Source organism: Typha angustifolia, chromosome 7 (genome assembly GCF_048772165.1).
Source record: "Typha angustifolia cultivar Huaian chromosome 7, ASM4877216v1, whole genome shotgun sequence".
NCBI classification, from domain to species: Eukaryota; Viridiplantae; Streptophyta; class Magnoliopsida; order Poales; family Typhaceae; genus Typha; species Typha angustifolia.
Window position 1 is genome coordinate 5,720,866 of NC_133245.1, and position 12,160 is coordinate 5,733,025.

Here is a 12,160-nt window from a genome sequence, read left to right on the forward strand (position 1 = left end):
AGAAGCTTTGTTTTTATTATAATGAATAGTATTTGTCATGACATAGAAGCACTTGATTGGCAGCTTCGATGATGCTCTTGGGAGAAAGAGAGGAAACTAATAATGATAAAGGACCCATAGGAGATGATGTAGATGAAGAGTCCACTAGTCATGAGCCGCTAGAGGACAATGAGGAAGTTCATACCGATATTTCCTACATGCTTATACTGATTTTGTTGCATTAAAGACTTGGACGACACCATGAAGAAGCATACAATGATACTTATTGACACCGAAAGCACTCATCATTTCTTGGATGGGCGATTGGTCTAGACTATAAGGTTGACATTAGAGCTCACCTCGAGCTTCGATGTAGTGATTAGAGATAGCACGACATTGCTAGCGGATGGAGTGTGCCATGGAGTCATTTTGAAGGTCCTGGGTCAGAATGGATCTAGGGAACCTAGCTCGGGAACAACCTAGAAAAAACACAGTAAGAGAGTCCAATCTCTGAAATATAGCATTTTTTCTCCCGTAAGCAGACATTGTGCTTAGCACGTAATAGCTCTAGAGTTTGGATTCAATCACATTTGACTTCATAAAAATATGGATGGACTTCAAATGGAATGGAAGATGCATGTGGCTCGACAGAATATGGCCTTGAATTGGTGCTACCTTACAACCAATGGTAGGGCTGCCTAAAGTTGGATGCCATGGCATCTTGATGCAGATGGTTCAGACCTTGAAGGACCATCAAATGAAGGATAAAATGTCTACTGGCCTTGCACACTTGCTACCGGAATTCAGTGAGGTTTTTGTTGAGCTAAGAGGCATGCCGCCAACATAGGTGCAAGATCACTGAATTTAGATCATGCCAGGGGTTGAACCATATAAATATCTATATATACAAAAAGAATAGATCATAAGGCTAGTAAAAGAGATGATAGACATCGATATCATCCAATCAAGTTAGAGTGCTTATTTATCACCTGTGCTACTGGTTCAAAAGAAAGATGAAATGGAATATGACAGTTTTCTATTGACTACCAAGTGCTCAACATCATTATAATGAAGAACTGATATCCTATCCTAATGATTGAGGAATTTCTGTGTGAAATCAAAAGGGCAACATATTTTAGCAAGCTCAATCTAATGATTATGTGTCACTAAATCAGAGTTTGATCAAAAAAATGTGCACAAAATTGCTCTATCGATGCACGAAGGGCACTACGTGTTTAAAGTGATGCTCTTTGGACTAACTAATGCACTTGCCACTTTGCAAAACCTAATGAACAATCTCTTTAGATCATTATTGAGACGATATGTTTTGGTTTTCTTTGATGACATACTTGTGCACAGTAAGATATGGGAGGATCACAAGCAACATCTTAAAGAAGTTCTTTAGATTTTGCGGCTTCATAGGCTCAAGGTGAAGGAGTCTAGCTATCTCTAGGGACATCCAATGGTCAAATGCCTTAGCCACATCATCTGAGCCATTGGAGTGGAGATCGATCAAGTGTGGATACACAATATGACATAATTGTTAGGTTTTGTAATTGGTAAAATGATATTTTTGCTCATTTTTACTATATGAACGGTGACATAACATCCTATAGAGTTTGAAAGATAAATAAAGCTTGTGCAACAAAGATTAAAGTTTGCTTGAAGTTTGCTTGAAGCTTGGTCAATGTTTGTTCAAAATTTGTTAGAACAACTTCGAATAAAATTTGCTTGAGAGTTGCAAAAGGTTTTCAAGTGAAGAACTTGAGTAGTTTGTTCAAACAAATTTTGATTGTTTGAAGTTTCTTCAAAGTTATTTGAACAAAACTTGCTTGAGAGCTTTAAAAGATAAAGGTAAGTAGTTTGTTCAAAATTATTTGAAATTGTCCAAACAAACTTTGATTTGTCTAAGAGCTTCACAAGTTTTTTTAAGCAGCTTTTAATGTGGGTTAGTTCAAACCTATTCAAACATGTCAAAAAAAGCTTCTCTTTTTAGTCTAGATTAGGATTTTAAGAAGCCTACTTTTTCGGGTCCTATAAAAGAAAAAATCTTGAAGAAAAGAGGCACCACCATAAAGGCCAAAAAGTCTTCTTGAAGATTATTTAAAGGAGGTGTTGAGGAGATTAATGTTTCAAATTATTAGAGTTCTACTATATTGAAGATTTCATTAGATATTGTCTCAAGGGTTACAAAGGCTAGCCTACAACTTTAAGGGTCACCAACGTTGTGACAAATCGTTTTATAAGTGTTTTGTAACTAGTGCTTGGTTTGATTTCATAGAAGAGATCCACAGTTTTTTACCCTTAAAATTGTTCTATTTGCTTGTGATCTTATATTTCATATTTTATTTGTCTCTTATCATTCTAAGTGAAATAGATCTTCTATATGATAATTAAATATTTTCAACAATGGCCATAACCAAGTTCATTAGAGATTCGGGGGGTTTCTCGGTCCGAGAGGCTACTGCCGACGGTTTGTGAAAGGCTATGCAAGATCTCTATCCCCTCTACATAAGGGAGTATTCAAGTGGAGATCAAGCCACTTGAGCCTTCAAGGATCTCAAGATGGTGACAACGACACCAGTTTTGGCGCTACTCAATTTCATGAAATCATTATGGTGGAGTGCAATGTAGGAGGGATGGCCTATGGCATACATGAGCAAGGCCTTGTCTAAGAGATCATAGCATGTGTCCACCTATAAGTGCGAGATGCTCGCCATCATCTAAACCATGACAAAATGGAGGCCATATTTGACAGGATGATGATTTATTGTTTAGACAAACTAGCAAAGCCTTTCATGGTTCATTGGTCAACGAAGACATACTTTGGCATAGTAGAGACAAATAACAAAGTTGCTATAATGATTATGGGCTAGTGTATGAAAGGGAATCAAGAACCGAGTCGTTGACGCTCTCTTCACCAACCCAATTCGAGCAAATTGGCTTCCTATTTTGTTATGATTTTTTTCCTTTTACTCATAGCTATGGAAGGCTTACTTGGAGGCTCTAGAGATGAGTAAACTTGTGTCCAAGTTGGAAGTAGAGCCGGCTAGCCATCCGGGCTCGAGTTGCAGGACAAGCCTATCCAAGACCGTGGTCGAGTTTGAGTATCGGCTAAGCCTAAGGTGTAAGTTGCCTTGATTCGCCACTTCAATGACACAACTTGGCAAATCACGAGGAGATATTTTGGACCTACAAGTGACTGACCCAAAATTACACATGGGTCAGGGTGAAGGAGGTCAAAACCTATGTTCAAGCTTGCAAGATATGTTAATGTGCCAAACTTGATGCAATGAAGTCAGTGGATTTTATGTAGCCATTACTTATTCTAAATCATATCTGGGAGTATATGGCTATGGACTTCATTGAGAGGCTACCCATGATCAAAGGATACTCGTTCATTATGATTATAGTCAACCAATTGACCAAGTACACCCAACCAGCCTTATCGTATCCCTATACTACAAAGAAAGTGGCTGAAATCTTTGTGAAGGGTTTGGCTCGATTGCATGGCATGCTTAGATCAATTGTATTGGATCGTGATATGGTGTTCATGACCCACTTTTGGCAAGAGTTCTTCCATCAGTAAGGGACCACCTTTAACATGAGTTTAGTCTACTATCCCCAAATAACCGGTGCTGCAAGCAATATTTGTAGTGCTTTGTAGGAGACTGACCTAAGAATTGGCTCACTTACCTACCATGGGCTACATGGTTCTATAGTATGGCACACCATACGGCTATGGGTGTGACTCCATGTGAGGCAGTCTATGAGCGGGTACCACCCACCTTGAGAGCTTATGATTGGTCCAGCTCGTCAAATCGCACCAAGGTGGATATGGTGTTATTCGACTATGATGCACTACTTAGGCGGCTCAAACACCATCTAGCAGCAACTCAGAATTGAATGAAATAAGTCTATGACGGCAAGAATTAGGAATAAATCTTCAAAATGGGGGATTAAGTCTACATTTGGATGTAACCATATCGGCAGACCACAGTGCAGCCCTTGCCCAATCAAAAGCCAGCCCATCATTTTCAGGTTATAACAAGTTTTAGAAGGATTGGACCTTGGCTTATCAACTTGACTTGCGCGAGGAGTCGCGGATTCATTCAATCTTTCACACCTTGCTTTGAGAGCTTGATTTGGCCTGACAGAGCTCATTGAAGCTAGCTTACCTAAGAAAAAGAAAAGATATGCAAGTTCGCTTATAGGGTAAATACATACTTGTAAGCCCACTTTCTGGCTTATGTGCTTGAAAACCCGCAAGCCAATAATTAAAAGCTCTTTATTGACTAAACAAAAAATATTTTTAAATTTTATCATCAAAATTAAAGGGCATGTTGGTTTGTTAATTTTTATATATCATCTATTTTCCTCCCAAATCAATATTTTTTCATTTTTCCATATCATATTAAAAGTAATAATTATATTTTAGCCCATTTCATAATGAAACACTACATTTTCTTAGCCTAGTTTAAATCATAACTAAGAAATAGGGCTAACTAGCCGCATTTAGAATTCAGATTTCAACCAAACATACTCAACCTCAAAATAATATTAGGGTTAAGTTATTCATGCAGAAGGTCAGGAGAGTCCCAACTGAAGTTTTCCTCCATAACCTATATATTGGGCCTAATGAATTTTGGCCATCGTGTCGGCTACTGGGAGAGATAGTGGACCATTTATATATTTTTGCCACTTTATAATATTATTGACCTATATAGTGGACTATTTATCTATAACCTTAATGTATCCTTTAATCTTGAAATTAACTAGTTTGCTTATGACTGGTCTCACATCGGAGAATATTGAATAATTTAAAGTGATTATATTGCAATTTAGATGATTTGAAAAGCAAGAAACAAATTTTATTTTAAAGGCCTTAAAATAGTGCATAAATTATTACATGTGGTTATCATCAAAATGGCTAGGAAGTATTCTAATAGACGAGGAAAATCTAGGAGTCAAGGAAGACTCACTTGTCAATAGGGGTGTCAAAATAAACAAGTGGCTTGAGCTTGGCTTGGGCTTGGTTCGATTTGGCTTCAGATACATCGGTCTCATCCTGCTCCTTCGGCAAGTCGTAGCCTCGCCATCTCCTCCCCCTTCACCTCCTCATTCGGCCTCCTCATCCTCCGTCGACAGGCCATTGCCGCCTTCTCCTCTCCATCAACCACCTCTAGCCTCCTTATCCAATCTTGGCAAGCCACCGCCACCTCCTCTTCCTCCTTCAACAGACTGCCGCTCTACCGTCTCCTCCGCCTCTTCGTCCTTCTCTAATCAAGCTTGGGCTTGACTTGGGCTTGGATCGAGCTTGGTCTGACTCAGCTCGAGTTGAGCTAAGTCAAGCCTAAACATCTTTAGAGAGCTCGAAATTAATTTTGAGTTGAGTCTGAGTTAGAACCGGCTCACTTAGGCTTGGCTCGTTTACATCCCTACTTGTCAAGGACTCCACCAGAACAAGCAAGGATGTAATCACGTCAAATTTAATGGCACATGCAACCTTTCTAACAAATCAGTTGGGATTGGCTTCATTGGCAAGAACAATTGTGGTACTCTAATCTACATCCTCTCTTTTGGAAGACAAGGCTAGGGCACTAAAAAAGCCTTTCCATAGCAGCCAACACCAATGCTACATAGTAATTTTTGAAGGAAAATCCAATAAAGTTACTTTGATTATCATCAACGTAGGTGACCCCCTTGGAGAGCATTTCAAACATCATCTATCAATGTTCAATTTATTTTGAGGGAAAACACGTAGGCAAGATAATTCATTAATAATAAAGGATTATAACAAAAAACACCTAATATAAGTATTAGGAGAGATAGAGTGACGGCTTTTTAACTGCACACTTGACTTATTACAGCACCACAATTTAATTTAAATGATCAAATCCGGGGGCAAAACACAAAATAAAATGAAGAACGACCTGAGGAATTCCTAGGAGCAAAAAGCCTCGTGTTCAGCATTATCAGCCTAATAAATATAAATTTCGTCAGTCCAATAGCTCAAGATATTACCCTGAGAATCAATAAAGACAGGAAGATCGAAGATCACCCATCCGAAACATAAATTAAAAGAAAAATACTGACTACACTTTAATACTGCTGCATACCAAAATAAGAATGTACAATCTATTTATAAAATATGTATTAGAGCAGTGGATTGGACTACCCGTCTCGAGAGAATTAGACATTGTTAAACTTCGGAAGATATTTCTATACTGTTTTCTCTGTTTTGGGCGTGCAGCACCTAAAGGGCATTACAGTCTTTCCACGTGAACTTTACCGTAGAAAAACCCCAATTGTTAAACCCAAAGAGGCAGTTAAAAGAGATCAGGTCACCGCAAGTGTCGTTACCGTCTCTTAATTCTTTATCTGTCCAATTCGCGCTCTTCCTTTCTCCCTCCCCTTTCTCTATCTCTCTTCCCGATGATTCCCACGAGCCAACACCCTTCTCCGGCCGTCCGAGGCGGCCGAGTCCGGAGGAACAGAATTGTGTTCATTTTCAAAATCTCCGTTCTCCTCTTTCTCCCTTCCTTGCTTTTTCTGGCCGTACGGGGTAAGTGTTTGTTGCTGTCCTTTTCTTTTTCCCTTTTCCCGCTCTAGTCTCGCCTCTAGTTGTGTTTAGAAGTAGTGATTTTTAATCCTTTTATGGCTGTTGAACCTTAATGCTTGGATGATCATTCTTTCGACTTGGTTTTGGGTAAGTGAGAAACTTTGATGTTCTTATGTTGGGTACTTGGACTTTAATTGCGGTTTTGTTGTTTCAAAGAACCCTCGACTATGTTTTGTACTTCTTTTATTAGTTAAAACATAAATTAATAAGGCCCAAAAGTTCTTGGTTTTTTGTCCTATTACTATTAGGCTTATGGTGGGTTAAGTTAGTAGGATTGCCGGTACTTCCTACCTACCCACCATCCTTAGAAGGTCTTGATTCCCATTAAAATGGGTCGTTTTATTATCTGCGTGATACATAAGATACCCATTAGTTGAATTTGGGACATTATTTCTGTTTCAGAAGCATTGGCTGATCTTATTATGCATTTTAACTGATAAATGTTGGTTTTGTTATCAATGTCATGGAGCTGGAATTTGGAGTCCTATTGAGAGATGCTGTATTTGGCATAGTTGTATTACAACAATGCTGCATCTAAAATTGAATATTGCATCATTTTCCAGCATTCTTTCTCTGTGCATTCTGTTCGTCTATCGATGTCCCATTCATTAATGGAAGTCAATAACATGCATTTGCGCAGTTGTGCATGCATCTGGATTCTTCATATGCACTATGGACCTTCTCAATCCATATACATTGTCTACCGTTCCAAACATTGTGATGGTTACACGCTAGAAAGCATGTATACACAGCTTCATGCTCATAGAGACGTAGGCATATGAGTTCAATTATAGTGCACATGAATTTGGTCTTTTTTAACTCTTCTTTTCTTTTTTTTTTGGGGGGGGTTGTATATTGTTCCTACTGGATAAATCTAAGTGCCAGATAAAATGCAAAGTGACATGGGTTTTGTAACTCCAAGGGTATATTTTGACTTTAAGTAATTGAGTAGATCAGGTTATTTTCTATTTTTAATTTCTAAAGCTACCATCTCCTAGTGCATTTGAGGAGGCAAAATGTACCTATGTACCTATACCCTCTTACTGTAGAGATCAATTCCATGATTTTAAATAAACCATAGAAAATGATGTTTTCTTATGTGGTATCTTCAAAATAAGAAGCCCAAGCACCTTTGGGACATATATTGTGAGAATATAAAATATAAAATACCAAATATATACTTTTAGATATCAATATGTCAGTTCATTGTAGACAAGATCTAATAGTTTAGTTTTCTAGAGTATCTTTAATGTTTTAACCTTGAAATGAAAGTGGATATACATTCCATTACACCCCATGTTTATTATAACCATGTAGACATGACTCCCCTCAGCCTACCCCACCTATTTGAACATGAATACTTAATATTCATGGTTTCCATTAAATATATCATGTGTCCTAAATCAAGTAATCTAAAACTTAGACCCTTTTTTCTAATTGAGTTCTTTTATTTTAAAATTTTTTTCTGACTTCTAGATCCTAAGTTCATTGCAGGGCTAGGGGTGACAATTGGGTCAGATTAGCCAAATTCAGGTCGGATGAGGTTCAGGTCGGGTCATGATATTGCAAATATGAACACAACCCATTTATTAAATAGGTTAGAATCCTAAACATGAACACGATCTATTTATTAAACGAGTTTGAATTTTAAACATGAACACGACATGTTTATTAAATGGATTACATGGGCCATAAATAGATTATCAGGTGATTTAAGTTATTAAAATTTATATAAGTTATCTTAGTTATAAATGTGCTTTTTCGAGTTATAAATGAGTATTTTTTGGGTTATAAACTTGTTAGTCGGGTTATAATGGGTTAGTCGGGTTATAATTGGGTTATCGTGCTATAAACAAGTTGGCGGATCGAATCATAAACGAGTTAAATTGGTTGATGTAATAAACACGAATATAACTCGTTTACTAATCGAGTTAGGCGGGTTGACCTGTTTATAATCCGAACCCAATTAAATTAGACTCAAACCTGTATAAAAGTCGGGCTATCATTAGTGTTTTTAAAGGCAGCCCGCCATGGCGGGGTGGCGACCCAACTACCCTGTCATGCAACTAGGCGGCCTACTAATGGCGGCAGGCCGCTATTTTTTTTGGCAAGCCGCTTGTTATTTGGTGGCCTGCCTTGTCACGACCCAAATTAGGAATCATGACCGGCCATGCATCTCAATATGCTTGAGATGCACGAAGCCTTAACAATACTCTCTACGTATACGATGATAAGATAAATAAATAAAATGAGAATTTGTTTATTAAAAAAAATACTTTATTACTAAATGCAATAAAAAAATAAACAATGTTAATGTTTTTAAGTCTCTAAACTAAAATAAACTAAAATAAAACTTCTATATCTAAAGCACAAAATCTAAAAGAGCGGAAAGGTAAATGGGTGGATCCTAAGTGGAGGTGGAATCCGGGTACATCACGCTCAGGCGTCCCGCTGACTATTACCTGAAATAAATAAACAAATACAAAAAAAAACAATAGAACTCGTGAGCCAACAACTATAGCTCAGTGAGTGGAATCCACTCGAACCAAATAAATTTTTACTGCATATTAATGCTGAGTAAATTAAACAAAAAGTAACAATATCATAATATGCAATAGGCATGCTCTCTAAATAATAACAAGATAACAATAGAGAAATGTCACAATTTGTAACCTTGCATGTTTTCCACATATCAACATCCTTTTGATATTTAAAATGTCATATGTCTCAATGAGTCTAAACCCTGTGGATCCACATCAACTAGAAGTCACCTCGAGATGACGCTCGGGACTTTTCTTCATAGCTGATCCGGTTAGGGTCATCAGAGGGTATCACCCTGTGATCAACACACTCTGTCTTTTCCTCTAACCGTTGAGAGAAGTTAGAGTCACCTAAGAAATTTTCTCATTTTCCTAGGACTGTTTCCTAACCCTGCCAGAGTCACCTAAGAAAGTCACCGCAGTGATCTAATTTAGAACTTTTCCCTGGACTTCCAAATAGACTTGAGTCACCACGGAAAAACTGGGACTGTTCTCTAAGTCATATCAATACTAGTCTCATTTTCTTTTCAAAATTCTCAATAATAGCACGAAGTATGGTGATGCACTGAATATAATAATTAAATGCACACAGAAAATAAAGCAATTAAATTTTCGCACGTACGGATGAAATAAATATACTTGCACACAGAAATTGCAACAATTTAATTTTTACACATGAGGGTGAAATAAATAATTTGCACGTAGAAGATTTACATGGTCTGGCAAAAATACGAAATACAATAAAATAAACACGTGAGTGAACCCACTCACCTGAGTCTAGGCAAGACAACCGAAACCTCAAATCTCTAGCTCACGTACTAGAATTCACCACCTTAAATAATAAATAATATTCAAATTTTTAATTTGAATAATAACAATGTTTTTAAAATTTAAAAACAAAAAATAACTAAAATGGGTTTAAAATTACCTATTGGATTGGGCTGGGCTACTGCTGGCCCAGCCCATTCCAAAAAAAGAATTTGATTAATCGGGTTGGGCCGAGGCCCAGCCCAAAACTAAGTGAACTGGGCTACGGGCTAACCCGTAGCCCACCAACTCAAGTGGTTCGGTTCGGGTTTGTGGATCCGAAATCCAAACCCGAACCGAACCCGACTTAAAAGGGAAAAAGGGGTTGGCTCGGGTTTCATCCGAGCCCAACCAACCCTTTTCTTCCCCCTCGCGACCGACGCGAGAAGACGACTGAGGGAGAGGATGACCGCCGGCGACCCCCTACAGGCTTCAACCTCTCCTCTCCCTCTCACCCTTCCTCTGTCGTCCTCACGAGATGGAGGAGGACCCACCACCGACGACCGACGCCGGGGCCGACGTCGACCGAAGCCACGAGGGCTCTTCCAGAAGACATCCAAGACACGAGGGTAACGACTTGGCGATCTCGAGCACGAGTAGCAGCAGCCCGAAGCTGCCGGCCGGCGAGAGTTGCCGGCGAAGCCGAAATCCCCAAATTTAGGTATTTTCACTAAACCCTATTTTTCTTTAATTAACTTTGAGGGGTGAGGGAAGGCTTACGAAGGAGTCACTTGGTGGTCTCCGCTGGCTCCGACGACGCTCCGGCTAGCCGATTCCACGGTGACGACTCCGTCGGTGAAGGAGGAAGAAAAGAGAGAGAGAGAGAGAAAAAGAGGGCTTACGGTTCCAGAGAGAGAGGATTAGGGCTAATTATAGATTAGGAGAGGATTAAATCTAATCCAATTCGGATTAGATAAAATCCCCTCAAATTAGCTGCGTGCTGGAGAGGGAGAGGGGAGGGGCTGCACGTGCAGAGCACGTGCACCCTCCTCTGTTTTTTTTTTTTTTTTTTTTTTTTTTTTTTTTTGGTTTTGACATGCCTTTTCCTTTTCGTGTCCTGTGCAGCCTGCTTAGTTGTCATAGCGGGTTGGGTAAGGTTAGACTATCCAATATATAGTAAGTGACTAATTTAAAAATACATTTGCTAGCCCTAATACAAATTCCTGATCGATCTTTCATATTCCACTCCCTCTCTCTTGAGCGACGGCAGCAAGTGATATTGGTAACGGCAGTACAAGCAGCGGTGGTCGGCAGGTTTTTTTCTCTTTTCCTTTTCTCTTTCTTCTTTACTTCTTCCGTTTCATTCTCAATGCCTACGATTGCAAGTGATCACCTTCTCTCTCTCCCTTCTATCTATTGCTTAAAGTTACTAGTGAATAGTAAAGGTTGAAAGAAGAAAAGGCAAATGGTTGCAACACTTTGACTAAATGGCCACTAGCTGGCATGCACCAGACCCACTTTTAAATGCATTAATAAAATATGTAATGTGTATATATATATATATGTAAATATAAATTATAATATTTTGTTGTTATGATTATATATTACATTATTAAAAAATTTATATATACTATATTAATATATATTATATTATATATTAATATTTTTTATTTTTCATATATTAAAAAATTAAACCGCCTTGGCGGCCGCCTTCCATCTTGGCGCTAGGAGGTGGGGTGACCACCCACCACCTACATCCGCCTTTCAATACATTGGTTACTGTGTTGGGTTATCATGTCATATTAACATTTGCTACCCTATGTGGGGTTACTTTATGAGGATGAATCTTCCTTATTATGATTATACAATATCAAAAGGAACAAAATGAAGAAAATTTAAAGGGAAGTGCATGCAGCTGTTTTGAGAGCAGATTTTAATGCCTTGGATCATGTTGAGTTTTTAAATTATTGTAACTGCTTCCTTTTGGGTTTGTTTACTTGCAACTTCACTTATTTTTCTTAAGCCATCTGATTGATGCTAATTTTTGAATCAACTCTCCGTCATGCAGATAAGGACCATCTAAATTTCTCAAGCAAGCAGGTGGGTTTCTGATCATAGTACTGTTCCTGATTGTAGGAACAAAGTATCTACTCTTAATCATGTATACTAAGTTGCAAAAGGACTGTTCAGATTATTGGCGTGAGAGAACAATTGTCATCTATAAACCATAGGACATCTGTCATGAGGAAAAAGGTCAGTGTGCTATGTTAAA

The 12,160-nt window shown here is 38.4% G+C and overlaps 1 protein-coding gene across 4 annotated transcripts in view; it reads left to right on the forward strand.

Annotated features, from left to right (window-relative positions):
* The first annotated feature begins 6,340 nt into the window (after positions 1-6,340).
* Positions 6,341-12,160, forward strand: part of LOC140761935 (polygalacturonate 4-alpha-galacturonosyltransferase-like) — a 29,192-nt gene continuing 23,372 nt past the window's right edge. For 3 of the 4 annotated variants that reach the window (XM_073099477.1, XM_073099478.1, XM_073099480.1), the window contains exons 1-3: positions 6,341-6,544; positions 11,957-11,988; positions 12,079-12,141. In XM_073099477.1, the coding sequence (XP_072955578.1) occupies positions 6,415-6,544; positions 11,957-11,988; positions 12,079-12,141 (225 nt within the window). In that variant the 5' untranslated portion in view covers positions 6,341-6,414. Of the gene's footprint in view, positions 6,545-8,095; positions 8,199-11,956; positions 11,989-12,078; positions 12,142-12,160 lie in introns of all 4 variants that reach the window. The other variant, XM_073099479.1, reaches the window with a different exon arrangement.